Source organism: Rhineura floridana, chromosome 17 (assembly GCF_030035675.1).
Source record: "Rhineura floridana isolate rRhiFlo1 chromosome 17, rRhiFlo1.hap2, whole genome shotgun sequence".
Taxonomy (NCBI): Eukaryota; Metazoa; Chordata; class Lepidosauria; order Squamata; family Rhineuridae; genus Rhineura; species Rhineura floridana.
This window is the reverse complement of record NC_084496.1, coordinates 13,265,166-13,281,890: the sequence shown is the minus strand read 5'-3', so window position 1 is coordinate 13,281,890 and position 16,725 is coordinate 13,265,166. Positions and strand designations below refer to the sequence as shown.

The following is a 16,725-nucleotide window of genomic DNA, read 5'->3' as shown; positions in this document are numbered from 1 at the left end:
ATTGGGCCTGTTACACTGAATGCACAGCTTCTAGTCATTAGGAGCTGTGCCTCTGAGCCATGGGGGACCACAAACAGAGACTCTCCCAAAGATCTCAGTAATCAAACCGTCCTTAAGATATCCTGGATCTAAGTTGTTAAGGGCCTCATACATTAATACAAGAACCTTGAATCTGGCCTGGTTACACATGGCAGCCAATGCAAGCTTTTAAGCGCTGGATTTATGTGCTGCTGGTGGTCTGCCCCAATCAACAGTCTAGCTACAGCATTTTGCACCAGGAGCAAGAGAACCTCCACAAATCCCAGCTCGATCCTTGTACCCTGTTTTCTGGGGGGGGGCAGGAGAGGGAAAGAACGATGTAACACACAACACGATTGTGTTGCACAAATTGTTGGGGAACTCAAACCAGTGACTCATGAAGCACGGCCTATGGGCTTTCGGCTGCCAGCTTAATCTCACCTACCCAGGAGTAAGCATCACCGAATTCAACAGGACGGACTTGTGAGCGGACATGGTTAGGAGTGTGCTGTTGCTTCCTGTACCACCAAAGCAGCTTCCAGTCTGAAGCATTAACTGGCCTGATCTTTCAGCGCCACCCTTCTAATGGCCAGAGAGGGTATTGCGGTTCATCGCCTTGGATGGACCATTTTACCTGAGGGGACTGGATGGTTCTATATAACTTTTGTTCCAGGCTTGGATCCTCAGTCTGAGAACTTGTCTCATTAAGTAATCATCAGGGATAGAGGAGAAATTCAATTCAGTTGGCATTTAAAGCCAAATTTCTCAAATTCGTGCTTTCTGAAACAATCTGAGAATCAAAACATAGCCCTCCTTTGAAAGTTGCACCTGTTCAAATTTTGCAATGCAGTTCTCCAACCAAGCAATGTTTTCAAAAATGCATATATTGGGGGAAAAGTAGTGCATATAAGTGAATCTGTCTGTGAAAATAACACACAAAAATGCATTACATTTGGGATAAATTGTCGGGGCCACATGCTAACAGTGGGCGCAGCTATGGCCAATAAAGGGCAGGGCCAGAGTCGAAAGTGTTTTGGACTAATTAATCTGCAACAAAAAGGATGTTCTGCATCAGTTTTTCACCATGGCTACCTCCAATTAGAATTTCCAGTCTAGTGCAGGTCTACTCAGAGATATTCCCCACTGAGTTTGTTGGGGTAACTCTGAAATAAGTATGCAGAAGGATAGCCACTTTTGATAGGAGAAAATAAAAAGGAAGAACAGAACTCTGATGGGGCAGAATAATGGGGCAGTTTCAGAAAGAGACGGAGGTCTGCATAAAATGTGGTTGGGGGCCGCAGCTTGCCCATCTGTGGCACAAGGAATGGCCTGAGAGCATTTGCCACAGTTCTACTGCAGACGCATAGCAGATCTAGCCTTGTGCAGTCCCCAAATGGGAGAATATTTGGCTGGCAAATGTGAGAGCTGCCCTGTATGTATGTTCATAAGACAGAAACCTCCAGGGTTTGCTGTCTACGTTTTATGTATCTGTGGGGAAATCTAGCCATCTGCTGGTAACTGCAGGAACTACATATTATTTTCTGTAAGTTCTCTTTTTTGATAGAGGCACAGCGAGATGCAGTGGTGGCTGGTGCTCACTGGGACTGGTAAGGTGTAAGGCAGGAGGCCAACAGTAGGCGGAGCCAGAGCCAATGGCAGGGAAAGCCAACTAAATTCTAGTTTTGTCCCCATCCTCCCTGAAGAGTTCTATAAGGGCAACACAGAGCCTTAGGGGGATGCTGATAAGCAGTGCCACCCTTGGACTGGATGCAAGTGGAGGGCTGGCTAAGGGCAAACAGAGGTTGGTGGAGCACTGCCCCATTTGCCCTAATGGGAAAACCTCCTTTGACAAGAAGGCTGAGGATAAGAGTAAGGCTGGAGGGACTGGTTTGGTGTGGAGGGTATTCTATCATGTGAGCCTCCTGTCATAAGAACATAAGAACATAAGAAGAGCCTGCTGGATCAGGCCGGTGGCCCATCTAGTCCAGCATCCTGTTCTCACAGTGGCCAACCAGGTGCCCGGGGGAAGCCCGCAAGCAGAACCCGAGTGCAAGGACACTCTCCCCTCCTGAGGCTTCTGGCAACTGGTTTTCAGAAGCATGCTGCCTCTGACTAGGGTGGCACAGCACAGCCATCATGGCTAGTAGCCATTGATAGCCCTGTTCTCCATGAATTTGTCTAATCTTCTTTTAAAGCCATCCAAGCTGGTGGCCATTACTGCATCTTGTGGGAGCAAATTCCATAGTTTAACTATGCGCTGAGTAAAGAAGTACTTCCTTTTGTCTGTCCTGAATCTTCCAACATTCAGCTTCTTTGAATGTCCACGAGTTCTAGTATTATGAGAGAGGGAGAACTTTTCTCTATCCACTTTCTCAATGCCATGCATAATTTTATACACTTCTATCATGTCTCCTCTGACCCACCTTTTCTCTAAACTAAAAAGCCCCATGCTGCAACCTTTCCTCGTAAGGGAGTCGCTCCATCCCCTTGATCATCCTGGTTGCCCTCTTCTGAACCTTTTCCAACTCTATAATATCCTTTTTGAGATGAGGTGACCAGAACTGTACACAATATTCCAAATGTGGCCGCACCATAGATTTATACAACGGCATTATGATATCGGCTGTTTTATTTTCAATACCTTTCCTAATTATCGCTAGCATGGAATTTGCCTTTTTCACAGCTGCCGCACTGGGTCGACATTTTCATTGTGCTGTCCACTACAACCCCGAGGTTTCTCTCCTGGTCGGTCACTGCCAGTTCAGACCCCATGAGCTTATATGTGAAATTAAGATTTTTTGCTCCAATATGCATAATTTTACACTTGCTTATACTGAATTGCATTTGCCATTTTTCTGCCCATTCACTCAGTTTGGAGAGGTCTTTTTGGAGTTCTTCGCAATCCCTTTTTGTTTTAACAACCCTGAACAATTTAGTGTCATCAGCAAACATGGCCACTTCACTGCTCACTCCTAATTCTAGGTCATTAATGAACAAGTTGAAAAGTACAGGTCCCAATACTGATCCTTGAGGGACTCCACTTTCTACAGCCCTCCATTGGGAGAACTGTCCATTTATTCCTACTCTCTGCTTTCTGCTTCTTAACCAATTCCTTATCCACAAGAGGACCTCTCCTCTTATTCCATGACTGCTAAGCTTCCTCAGAAGTCTTTGGTGAGGTACCTTGTCAAACGCTTTTTGAAAGTCTAAGTACACTATGTCCACTGGATCACCTCTATCTATATGCTTGTTGACACTCTCAAAGAATTCTAATAGGTTACTGAGTCCATGTCTGAAGTGGTGCAGCACACACAGTCTAGCCACCTCAGTGAGAAGTTGAACTTGGTCTAAAGAAACATTTGGCCTTCTGGTTGCAGAGATCTAACACACGTTTTGCCTCTTAAAATTGGGGAAAGCAGGAGTGGTCATCTATATCTGACTGCTTCCTGCCAAAGCAGTGCTACACTGAGCATCGCTAACTGCATTTATTTAATGTCAAAGGTGAACGGGTGACTGGTTTTCTCAATCAAAACCTCTGCCAAAAAAAAGTGTTTTGTATTTCCTCATGTCCGTTATCATGAAATCCAACTGCTGTCTTCAAACCAGAAACACCTGGATTTCTCTCAGTGCATTCTAACTGTTCTCTCCTGAACTGACGCTATTGAATTTAGAATGTGGGAACGGTTGTTCACTTAGAGTTATTAAGAGACCACAGTGCTGCAATTTGCAGAGCTCCCTGGGAAGAGAGATTGATTGTTCAACCACTCTGAAAATTGTATCTCTCTGAGGGGTCTAGAGGATAGAGAGGGGTGTGTTTGTGTAGAAACTAGTCTACTGCACAAAGGAAAATCTTGGATCCATTGCCCCGTCCACTTTTGCCTCTGGCCCTGCCCTTGACTGACATGTGCCCCCCTCAAAGGTTGCCTGCAAGGCAATGTGGCCTTTGGGCTGAAAAAAATATTTTCCCATCCTGTCTGGACATGCAACTAGATGCCTTCTCTAACATGAGCCTGCCTATGGCGTTGGTCCTCAGGGGTCATTCTCCAAGTCCACTTGCCTTCTGAAGTTAGGTGGTTGATGATTCAGTAGGCCACGTAACTCATGGAGCCCTCTATGTGTGATGCACTCCCTGGGGAGGCTCACCCATTAGAAACATAGGAAGCTGCCTTATGTCGGGTCGGACCATTGATCCTTCTTGATCCCAGTTGTCTACCCTGTATGGCAGTGCCTCTCCAGGGTTCAGACAGGGCTTTCTCCCAGTCCTATCTGGAGTTGCCAAGAGATGGAAACTTAGGGCCTTCTGCATGCAGGGCAAATGCTCTACCATTGAGCTATGGCCCTTCTCCAAATGTGACCCATTACTGAAAACAGATCACTGTGGGAGCCAGAGGAAGACCTTTTTTAAAAAAATGCCCAGGCCTTTCAACAAGTCACTTAGACTGGTTTAAATCTGGTGATCTCTTACTGATTCTGCCGGTTTTATTGCTCTGATTTTTCTCTTTTTAAAAAACGGCCATTTTAATGCTTTATCTTTTAATTATGGAGCTTTATTCTTGTATTTAGATTTGTTTTACATGTATCTGAACAAACCGAGGCATTTGCTAACTTGAAAGGTGGTATACAGATGCCTTAAATAAGTGGGAAGAGGAGATCATGTTGCAAGAGGCATAAATACCTTGCTTTCGATGTGTAGATCGGGGTGGAGAACCTCAAGGCCGGAAGTCAAATGTGGCCCTCCAGGCCTCTCTGCCTGACCCTCAGAACTCTCCCCAGGCCACCACCCCCCTCTAGAGCCATACCCCTCACAGCCCCAATGTTTTATTCTGCCTGTAATTGTTGTTGTGTAAATTGGTTAAGCAGAGAACAACAGCAGTCTGAAATGCGTGTGTGCTAGTGTGTGCGTTTACCTAAGAAAGCAGGCTTTTACCCTGCACTGAGATCACTGAGACGTAAGACTTAGAAAAATAAGAAAAGCTACTTTATTTATAGAAATACATAGTAGATAGAAAGGCTTACCTAGTTCTGACTAACTAACTAACTCAGTTGGAGGAGCAACGCCCAGGCTTGGGAGTTGCCCTCATGGCTAGGAGAGAGAGAGAGCAGAGGCAAAGGTGTCTCCTCTCTCCCGACAGTTGGAGAAGAGAGGAAAGGGCGGAAGGAGGAGGGACAGGTAAGCTTCCCTTAAGACGAGTCAGTCAGAGCATCACAGGTAAAGGTAATCAAGCCTATCCCTCTGGAGGACCCTAACTCTATCTCCCTTCTGGAACATAAACAACAGCCAGAACAGGAGTTGCTCTTGTCCCACTTCCAACAGTAATGTGATAATCCCTCTTGCTTGCCTGGCGGGGAGGCTAGAGAGCGGTGCGTAAGTGCGTGCAGAATCTACCTACTGTACAAAAGTAAAACTTACATGTGTTGCTCTTTCCACTTTGGCCTTTGGCCCAGCCCACCACGGGCATGTGCCGCTTGGAAGGCTGCTGCCCGGACGGGAATGCAGCCCTTGGGCTGAAAAAGGTTTCCCATCCCTAGACAGGAAGCACATTGAACTGGGCTTAGAGAGGAACCTGGAGCCCATGAAGAGAGTCACAGGCTCAGAAAAGCGAAAGATTCCTCAGCAAGCATTAAAATGTTTGTAAATGCATTTCAGCCTTGCTTTGCTTGCACAGCACTGGCTGCTGCACTCTTGCTCTCTGCTGAACTGGGACCTGTCTTGTGCAGAATCAGGAATTCACATAGCTCTGCCCTGTCCGCTGGCATTATATATATGTAATAAACGGACCCTGTAGGGAAGGGCCATAGTTACTGGCAGAGTGTGTGCTTTGCATGCGGAGGGTCTCGGGTTCAAGCCTCAGCATCTTCAGTTAGGACTGGCAGAGAGGCTTTACCTGAAACCATGTAGAGCTGCGGTCAGTCAGGGGCAGGCTAAACAACACTGAGCTAGATTGACCAAAGGCCCAGCTTCGTCTGTTCCTTTTAAGGTCAGCAGCCTTGCCAAGGTTCTTATCTTGCACGGTGGCTTAGAAATATTTGAATTAAATATCCAGATATTCAGATAAGTATGACCTTAACGAGACGTCCCATGACACGAAGGCAGGTTGTGACCTTTTCTAAGTGCATCCAAAAATAGAGTAACAACAAGTGTACTGATATAGCAATATGTTATCATAGCTTTGGTTTATAGACTTCTTCCTTGTAAAGGAAGTGTTATTGTTTCCATCATTGCTATACTTAAAGGGCACTATTGTTTTTCCCCTGGGGAAGTGGTCAATGTATTGTGCTACATTTTCTGCAAGTGCAAACATCTTGGCTCCAAATTATTCAAACTGTTGTCAAGGAGACATATCTCCACCAGCATGTATACTCTCATCCATTTAGCATTTATTATGCAATTCAAACTTGGATTCACCAGATTGGAGGGAGTTTGGATATTGTGGAATCATTCCCCCCCCCCCCGACAGAGGGGAGCCCACATAGGTAGAAACTCCCTCCCACTGCCGGAAACCTAACTGCCCACAGACAGCCCAGTGGGGAGAAGTTATTCCATTGTCAATCCGCATGGCAGATTGCCCCAAAAATGGGGACAGAGAGGGGACATGCTGGGGGGGGAGCATACCTGGCACCAGAACCACCACCCCCGATGACAACCATGCCCTAACAAGGCAGATGCTACACCAATGAAAAGGATAGTGAAGGAGGCCACGGCCATAGGAAACAATGGGTGGGTCCAGTCCAGGAATCCTGGGCTTCCTTTCTCCGGCTATGCCCATGTTGACACTGGGGCATTCTGGAAGTGGTGGAAGCTATAAATCCTGCATGCACCAGGCACAAGGCACATGACAGTTCATGTGGTGCAGGGCGATGTCTTGCACACTTTGGGCGCAGAAACTTTGAACATGAGTAGGGGAGCTCCAGGGAAGGATCCCAGAGGTGAAAGGATGCACAGGAGGACTGTACACAAAACTAGTAGGGCTGTCACCCAGCTAAAGAAATGTTAGGCCACACTCACACCAAATACTTATTCCACTTTGAACAGTCGTGGCTTCCCTCAAAGAATCCTGGGAAGTGTAGTTTGTGATGGGTGCTGAGAGCAGACTCCTATTTTCACAGAGCTGAATTCTCCAAGTGGTTAACAGTCAGTCCCTCTTCCCAGGAAACTCTGATAATTGTAGCTCTGTGAGGGAGACTGGAGTCTCCTAACAACTCTCAGCACCCTTCACAAGCTACACATCCCAGGATTCTTTGGGGGAAGCCACAACTGTTTAAAGTGGAATAAATATATGTGTGATGTGGTCCTAGTTCACGAGTCATATTTTAATTCACTGATTGATTCAAGCTGCACGAATTTGCAAATGGGGAAAACCCCAATGTAATTCTAAAGAAAAAAACCTACTTCCTTTGATTTTTAGATTAGATTTTATGTGTTGTAGCAGGCATCATTTTAGAAGAGGCATCTCCCTTTTCTTCCTCACACAGGCTCACTATCCATTTATAGTTCTTTTTTTAAAAAGTACTAGTATTTAATATGATTTTATGTATAAAAATCTGTTTATGAGCACATTTTTATTAGTCAATTAAAATTATTTTGAGTGATCCAACTGATTGAGGTGTTATCTTCACCAGGATCCCAATGTTTTTTAAATAGCCGTTTGAAAGAGGGAATATTTTATATGGCAAGTTCTCTATTCAGATCTTGCCTTAAGCAAAACCCAAGTGCACTGCAATCCTATACATGTCTAAGGCTGCAATCCAATACACACTTACCTGGGAGTAAGTCCCATTGAATCCAGTGGAGCCTACTTCTGAGTAGACATGTATTGGATTGCAGCCTAAGTACGTCTCACTGAATAAGTGAGTACAGGAGTGGAGTCTCACCCTTGATTTTATGCAAAGCGCCATGCTCTCAGTTTAACATGTAACATTTGGAGAATAATACTGGCTGATTTTGCAAGGTTGCTGTAAGAACTACTATGACAATGCATTCTTGAGATGCCATTGTGATTTTTACAGTGTGATGCATGGGTATGGGAAGGTGTGACTACATGGTGGGTTGGGGGAAATCTCATGTAACAACTACAAAGATTAGGAGTTTCATCCAACTTTTACTTCCCTCGCCTTTGTGAGTTGACAATCCTATTATTAAAACAGCAATTTAAAATAAAAAATGTTGATTTATAGTAATAAAAAAGAATAAATTATTTCAGCTCAATAAATAAAGACCAAATTCTCCAAGTGTGCTCCCTTAGAAAAATCAGTTTGCCCTACTGCACGTTCAATACGAAATTAGGCTGCAATTGTATATACATTAACACTAGGGGTATTGAATTGAACTCAGTGAGATTTGCATCAGAATAAAGACGCATAGGCTGAGGTTGCAAGTATGTCTGTATACTGAAGAACTGTGGACGCTGTGAACAAAGTTAGGAAGGATGGGAATAATTTCATATGTTCAGAGACATCCTCCTTGAAGGGCCAGAATTTTCAACACAGAAAGCAGCCTGTTCTTCTCTAGCAGCACTGGTCAATTCTATTCTGATTATATTTATATTTCTCCTCAGAATACCAGAAGGAAAACGCAATGCTATATCCCTGAAGAAATGTACGGTTGGTCTGTTGAGATGGCACTCTCCACATGCTCAGAGCCATCTGTTCAAGGTGCCAGAATTCCAAACACAAAAAGTGGACCAGTCTTCTTGAGCAACATTGGCTCATTTCCCCCCCCTTATGGTATGTTGATATTTCTCATCAGAATACTGAAAGGAAAACACTTTGCCACCCATGTTCCTCTCTCTTTCTCTTTGTGTGTCTTTAGAGAACACCCAAATCAAAGTACAGTACCATCATTTTTGAACATAGAAATTTGGCCACCCAGCAATAGCCTTTTTTCCCTTTTGGTTCTTATCCCTGAGAGGTGCTGGGAAGTTCAAGGAAAATGTGCTACATGCCAGGTGGGGGGGGGAATCTTAAGGCAATGCTTTACACATGTTCAGACACACGCTGCTCCAGTTGCCATAATCTTTGGAAAACCACCTAAAGAATTGTAATTTTTAAAAAAAAATCTTTCCCCCTTTGGTCTCCCTTATCAGGCATCGGAAAGAAAGAAAAAAAACGAAGCTACGCCCCTGAGGGAAGTGGAAGTTAGTACCCTCCTTGCTGGTATAGCACAGTGGGGAGGAGAGCCTGGCTGGGAGTCCAGAGTCAGTGAGTTCAAATCCCTGCTCTTGTCTCCTGGGTGTCAAGGGCCAGCTAACGATCACCCCACAGTGAGTGGCTCACGGGTTACGTGCCCTGCCACCTGTGCAGCCGTGGGGAAGCTGGATAGTCCCAAGGAGCCCAGTTGCCCCCCAGCTGGCAGTTGCGGACAAGGCAGGGGCTGGTTTTGTGCAGCTGTGGCAAGCTGAGCAGGCCCTAGCCAGCTGGGGAGGTCTAGCCTCCCCATACCCTCTGAATACCGCTTACCATGAAATCCCTATTTATAGGGTAGCCATAAGTCAGATCAACTTGAAGGCAGTCCATTTCCATTTTTACATCCTGCTTGTGGGCTTCCCAGAAGCATCTGGTTGGCCATTGTGGGAAGCAGGATACGGAATGATATAGGCCTTTGATCTGATCCAGCAGGGCTTTTTTTTTTTATGAGGCGGCACTCTCCACATGCTCAAAGCACCATTTTTGAATAATTTTTTTTTTACTGCATGAAAGTAAAGGCATCTCAGCAGTTTACAAAACACACGGTTTTTGAACACACTCTCTGGCAACCCTCCTTAGAGGCAACCCTCATCAGGCACCACAGAAAGAAAAACCAACCAACCAAACTGCACCCCTTTGAAGAGATGGAGGTGGTGGAGTGTCTTGAGGTGGCATTCCACACATGCCCAGAGACATCCAACTGAAGGCACCATGATTTCTGAACACAGTATTTGGCAACTCTCCTTAGCAGCAACTACCATTCCACCTTTTTTTGTATCTCTCATCGGGCACCACAGAAGGAAAAACAAAGCGTGCCATTAAGGAGAGGGGCAGATGTCTTGAGACAGATGTCTGAACATGTTCAGAGAGAAAGAGATGCTCTCCACCACCACTCAGGTTGCCGTCATTTCTGAACACAGTATCTGGCAACTCTTCTTTAGCAGTAAGCAACTGCCAATTTATATCCCCCTCAAATGATGAAACTGAGGTTATCATACTTTGGACACATCATGAGAAGCCATGATTCACTAGAAAAGATAATAATGTTGGGGAAAACAGAAGGGAGTAGGAAAAGAGGAAGGCCAAACAAGAGATGGATTGATTCCATAAAGGAAGCCACAGCCCTGAACTTACAAGAGCTGAACAGGGTGGTTTATGAAAGATGCTATTGGAGGTCACTGATTCATAGGGTCGCCATAAGTTGTAATCGAATTGAAGGCACATAACAACTCGTCCAACACAATGAACCATATTTTTTTAACACAGTATTTGGCAACCCTCTACAGCAGCAACTGCCACTCCTTCTTCCCTACTTTTTTTTGTACAGAAGAAAAAACAAATGTGCCTTTGAGGAAAGGGGAGGGACAAGTGTCTTGAAATGGCTCTCTGCACATGCTCAGAGAAAGTGAGAGAGACAGTGCCAAACCCACAACTGTGCAGGGTGCCATAACATCTAGTGACCCTCCTTAGCAGCAAGCGACTGCCAGTTTGTATGCCCATTTGTTTGTTTGAATTCTTAAGGTGGCTCTCTGCACATGCTCAGAGAGAGACCGACCCCATTTACAGCATACATTTATTCAACTATTGTTCCACTTTAAACAGTCATAGTTTCCCTAAAGAATCCTGGGAAGTGTAGTTTGTGAAGAGTTCGGAGAATTGTTAGGAGACCCGTTTCCCTCACCGAGCTACAATTATCAGGGTTCTCTGGGAAGAAGTGACTGTGAGGAGAATAGGGGTCTTCTAACAATTCTCAGAACCCTTCACAAAATACACTTCCCAGGATCTCGTGGGGGAAGCCATGACTATTTAAAGTGAAATAATAGTGTAATAAATGAACGCTGTGAATGTGGCCACAGTACCAGACCCACAACCACCACGCAGGGCGCCATAACATCTGGGAACCCTCCTTAGCAGCAAGCAACTGCCAGTGTATATGTCCCCCCCCTTGTTCGTTTGCATTCTTGAGGCGGCTCTCTGCACAGGCTCAGAGACAGTGCCAGACCCACAACCACCACGCAGGGCGCCATAACATCTAGCGACCCTCCTTAGCGGCAAGCAACTGCCAACTTATATGCTTCCCGTTTGTTTGTTGGCATTCCTCGGGGAGAGGGTCGCCGCGGGGGCACCGCCACTGAGGGAAAGTCGAGCGGGGAACAAGAAGCCCTATTCTCCCCCTCTCTTTCACTTGGCCAGAGCCGCGGCCACCCCATGATGCTCCGCGGCAGGCGGTCACATCAGTCTCTCTGGCCTGCATTCCCGGCATGCTGCGCGCTCTTGCCTCAGCCTGCTCGAAGCAAGCCGCCGCCACCGCAGCAGCACTTCTAAGCAAGAGCAGGCGGGGCCGCCGTCGCTCTCGTTGCCGCCTCCTTCTCCTCTTCCTCCCTCCTCCTCTCCCCCCTTCCGTGTGAGATAGCAGGAGCAGCGCGCGCCACCGCCTGAGGAGAAGCCACCCGCCCGAGCCGCAGTAGCCGCTCATTCCCTGGCCTTCATTATCATTGCTGCCCCTCTTATTGTTGTTATTATTATTATTATTGCTGCGGCCCCCCTCCCCGCCATCTCCCCTTTCCCCTCCCTGACACCGACGCCGCCCCTACCACCACCTCAACCCGCGCCGCTTCCCCGGCCGGCCATGCCGTCTCGGGCAAGGTAATGAGCCGCAGAGCCCCGGGGTCTCGGCTGAGCGGCGCTTCTTCCTCCGGCATCAGGCAGCACTATCACCCGCGGAGCTGGAATGACTGGCAACCCAGGTGGGAACGGGGCGAGGGCTGCGGGGCTATGTGTGGGTGGGTGTAATGGGGCGGCGGCGCGGCCTAGGGGCTGGCAGCGTGGCGGTGGGTCTCTTCCTCCAACCTGCGGGAGGAAGGAGGCGGCGGCGAGGCAGGCCCTGGAGAGAGAGAGAGAACTGGCAGCCTTTAATAGGGGTGGGCTAGAAATAATAATAATAAAAGTTGCCCTCTTTATAGGCGCCACACCACCACAGCGGGCTCCCCCGCCGCCCCTGCGGCCTAGCGCGGAAGAAGCGGGCAGGGCTCGTGGGGCTGGCGCGCCGCTTCAGCCCATGGTGGGGCTCGTCGGAGAGGCGAGGAGGAAGAGGAGGAGCGAGGCATGACACGGGGCTTCGGGGAAAGCCCTTGCAATGCCCCGCTCCCTTGCGGCCTACGAGGAAGGAAGAGAGAGAGCGGGGTCGCGGCGGTGCTTTCGCCACCCTATTCTTGGGCTTTTTGAGGCCAGGGGTGGGCTTGACTGTTGAGGTGGGCTAGGTTTAGAAGGGATGTATTTGGGTGTGAGCCCACTTTTTTCTTTATACCCGCTTTTTTAATTATTCCGTGTGTGTGTCCCCAATAGCAGGGCCTATCTGGAGAGATTGGTTCCGGGTACGTGTGTGTACGGGGAAGTTTGCTTTCACTCTCTCTCTCTCACTCTGCGAGTGTGTGTATGGAAAAACACAGGCTGGAACCATCATACCCCTGCACGGTGGGGTTTTCCTAATTTTTAGGCCCGTTTCTTTTGGAGTGGGAGAAGAGGATTGTGGTGGTGGGATGCATGTGGAGAGTACATTTTTATAGGAGGTTGGTATAGGGGAGAGAATTGAGAGAGGGGGAGATTAAAGGGAGAGCTTTTTAGGAGGTTGAACTAGGCTGGCCTTGCCTATCTTCCCATCCTGATGTGTTTCTGTGAATGTGCATAATAATTTATATATACATATATTTCTCCTTGCCCCTTGAGGATAATATGTATGAAGGGGACTCTGCAAAAGGTGATGCCATAACAAAATGTCAGTCCATAAGATTCTTTGCCCACTCACCCCTCACTGCAGTAGATTAACAGGGCTGTGTTTTGGGAAGTATGAAATACTTATATATGCAGCTGGAGATTCTATGTTGAAATAGGGAATCTGTGGCCTTCCAGATGTTGCTGGACTCCAACTCCAATTATTCCTGGCCATTGGCCATGTTGGCTGGAGTTGATGAGAGTTGGAATTCAGCAACATCTGGAGGGCCACAGCTTCCTAATTCCTTGCCTTGAGAACTATCTCCAGATACATTCCCACCCTCTGTTACTGCAGTGCTTCTCCAAGGATAGATGGGTTTTGAATTAAATTTGTCTTGATCCACTGGGTTAATTTCACAAGGCTTTCGAATTGCAACTTTGTTGTCTAGATGGTAACTTGTTGATACTTTCTAGAAGGAAGGAAGGCCAGGTGGCTTATGGTGATGTCAAGGATCTGTGAGTGGCCCACAAATTTAGTGTCTAGTTCATAATGCAAGTAATTGAAAAGAAAGTGTTTGAAACTCTATAAACTCTTAAATGTGAGATTTTTAGAATGCTTAAGATGCTGTTAGATTTTGTATTGAAAAGTATTTCAAATCAATCGTTTGGATTTCTGATTTTTATTTGTTTTACAATTGTCATAATTTGTTCTCATGTACCCTTTATATATTTTTTTACTTGAAACACATGGTGGGATAGAGGTTCTATGTTGGTCTTGTAGGCTTCAGTTCACTTTCACGCTTATTTGCGAGTAAGTTCTGTTGAATTGTAGGACTTACTTTTGAGTAGACATTTATAGATATTGTTTGTATAAATGTTAAAGACATGAATTTGGAATGTCATGTATATCAATGATTATAAGTTGGTTCTGTAAATTGTATTAGTTCAATATTGTCATGTGTGTACAAATAATAGTTCAGTTTTGCTTGTCAACTGTATTGGGAGAAAGTACTGGATATCTCCATACAGGGCAAATAAGTTGTAAATATATATTTTTTATTACATTTATATTGTACCTTTCCTCCAAGAAGCTCATGGTGGTGTACATGATTCTCTTCCTCTTTATTCTCACAACAACCCAGTGTGGTAGGTTAGGATGAGAAACTGTTGGCTGGCCCAAGGTCACCCAGTGAGCTTCATGCCTGAGTGGGGATTTTAACCCTGGTCTCCTAGTCCAGCACTCTAACCACTGTGCCACTTGGGATCCAAGGAACTACTTGGTCATGACCAGCATGGTTTTTGACTTCTAAGAAGAGCAAACCCTGTATCATACCACAGTCTGCTTATGAAAGTCCCCTCAGTTTCAAAAGTGATTTGCTGTGTGGCATGTTGGGTTGGTGCTAAAAGAAACTCAGCCTCTTTAAATACATGGAACTAGTTTTTTTTTAAAAAAAACTGGATACTCTTGGTTGCCTAATAGCATTTATTTAGTGTTGTTGGACTAGAACCAGAGAGGCTCTGTTCAAATCGCCACTCAGCCATGAAGCTCAATTTGGCCAGTTTCTGTCTTATCTGAACCGCCCTTAACAGGGTTATTGGGATAGAATGAGGTGTGGAGAAGTGTGTATGCTGAATAAATTGGAAATGTAAATGAAATTTAAAATGTGAAAGTAGATAACGCTTTTGGGATGGAGTTCATTGTAAATCTAAATCAAACTGCTATGGGTTGAAGAACGTGCAGAACTATTTTGGCTGGTGCTTTAGCTATGCACCTAAAGAGGTGCTTTAGATATTCATGCCCAGAGGTTTGGGGCATAGCCAGTGGGATTTCTGACTTGAAAGATGAGACCCTCAAACCATATTGCAAACTGCTTTTCTAAGTTCACTCTATTTCAAAAGTGGCTTGCCAAGCAGTGTGGGTGACACAATTTGGCCAACACAAGCCCAAATCCTTCTTGCGCACATGGAACTGGTGGTGTAGGGTTTAGATCATGGCAGTTGTTTTGAGCTTTGTTGTAGATTCCAGAAATTATTTGTGAAGCCTTGTATGTATTTCTCAAATAATTTCATTTCAGATTTAGGGTCCTTCTATCCTGAAAGTGAACAGATATTTGTAGCCATGTTATGTCTTCATATATGATAGAGCACATATGGGGAACCTTTGACCCTCCAGATGTTGCTGCAGTACAACTTCCATAATGCCTTCATTGGCCATGCTTGAAGGGACTGATGGGAGTTGGAGTATAGCAACATTTGGAGGGCCAAAGGTTCCTCACACCTGCAAATAGAGGAAGATGGGATTGAATTCCTTCAGTCAAATCATTCCATACAACACAAATCTCTAGGATAACACATAACTTCCTAAGCCAGTGTTCTTCAATCTTGGGTCCCCAGATGTTAGAGTACAGCCAGCTTGGCCAGTGGCCAGGGATGATGGGAGTTGTAGTCCAACAGCATCTGGGGATCCATGGTTGAAGAACAGTGTTCCAACCTATAGTGTATTTGCAGCACAATCCTGTGCATGAGTATTTGCAGGTTTCACTGAGTTCAGTAGAGTAAGCATGCAAAGGATTGCTCTAAAGAACATAACTTCTTTTCATGAAAACGGTCTAAAATTGTGGAAATCTGTTATTGTTTATTGTGCAGGATTTGAGATTGCTCTTAAAATCAGCACTATAACTGCTAAACCACAACACAGCACTATTATTATTAAACCACAACAGAGAGAGGTTTGTTTGTAAAGGCAACAGCAGTGTTAAAAAGAATGCTGCTAATCTTTTTGATTAGAAAGAGTGAAGCTATAAATTAATGATGAGAGTTAAACTGCTGGCACTATATAAATAAAATTACATCAGTGTCATATTTGCATTTTAGAAAATCACTAATGTAACTGAAAATGAATGCTGGCATCAAGCTTGAAATAATTGTGGTCTCAAAACCACTTCATCCCTTCAGACACATAAATGATATTGTTAAGATACACAGAGCTCCAGTTTAAATGTATTGTAAATGCAGGTCATTCATGGCAACAGACGCATTACAAAGTTTTTCTTAGACATTTGCTATCCAAACTAAGTACATATAGGGGAATGATCATAGCTCAGTGTTAGAGGGCTATTCTTTGCATGTGGAAAGTCTCTGGTTCAATCCCTGATGTTGCTAGGTAGGGTCCCAAGGAAAAGCAGATTGCTGAAATCATGGAGAGGTGCTGAAAATGAGCTATGTGGAATAATGTGTAAACATTCTAGAAAAAATGAATTTCTAGCTATATGGAATAGAGATGTAAAAATTCTAGAACTGTTGAGGCCATGGGAGGGAAAAAAATCTTGGGAAGAATTCAAATATTTGTGCAGTACTTTCTTATCAAACATGGTTTACTGCTTTAACAGTGCAAAATACATCATTTATGACATAACATATAAAACTGTACTCTGGCATATATATGAAATTTATAGAGCAATCCTAGGCATGTTTACTCCATAGTAAAACCCACTCTTTTTAGTGGTGCTTAATTCTGGGAACGTGTACACAGACTTGCAGTCTCAAAAGTATAAACGCCTTGGTTTAGTAGCAGTGCATGTAGTCTTTGAGGTTTGACCACAAAAGAGGGAACAGGTTGAAAGGACAGCAGGTATAGGATGAGTTAAAGTATTTGACTCATTCTAAAAGAAAATTTCATAGAGTTTTGTGTTCCTGAAAATTCAAGTTGTTGCGGAAAGAGAATCCCCCCCCTGCCCAACCTAGTTTGTTCCAGGCCTTAACGTCTTTAAGGTAAACAAGTGGTCTGACATAAGCAGCCTCTTAGGTTCTGCT

At 45.1% G+C, this 16,725-nt stretch overlaps 1 protein-coding gene across 1 annotated transcript in view; it reads left to right on the top strand.

Annotated features, from left to right (window-relative positions):
• Positions 1 to 11,475: 11,475 nt before the first annotated feature.
• The window catches only part of SMG1 (SMG1 nonsense mediated mRNA decay associated PI3K related kinase), a 90,426-nt gene continuing 85,176 nt past the window's right edge, over positions 11,476 to 16,725 (top strand). Inside the window, exon 1 of the mRNA XM_061599121.1 lies at positions 11,476 to 11,948. Coding sequence (XP_061455105.1) covers positions 11,851 to 11,948 — 98 coding nt within the window. The 5' untranslated portion in view covers positions 11,476 to 11,850. The remainder of the gene's footprint in view (positions 11,949 to 16,725) is intronic.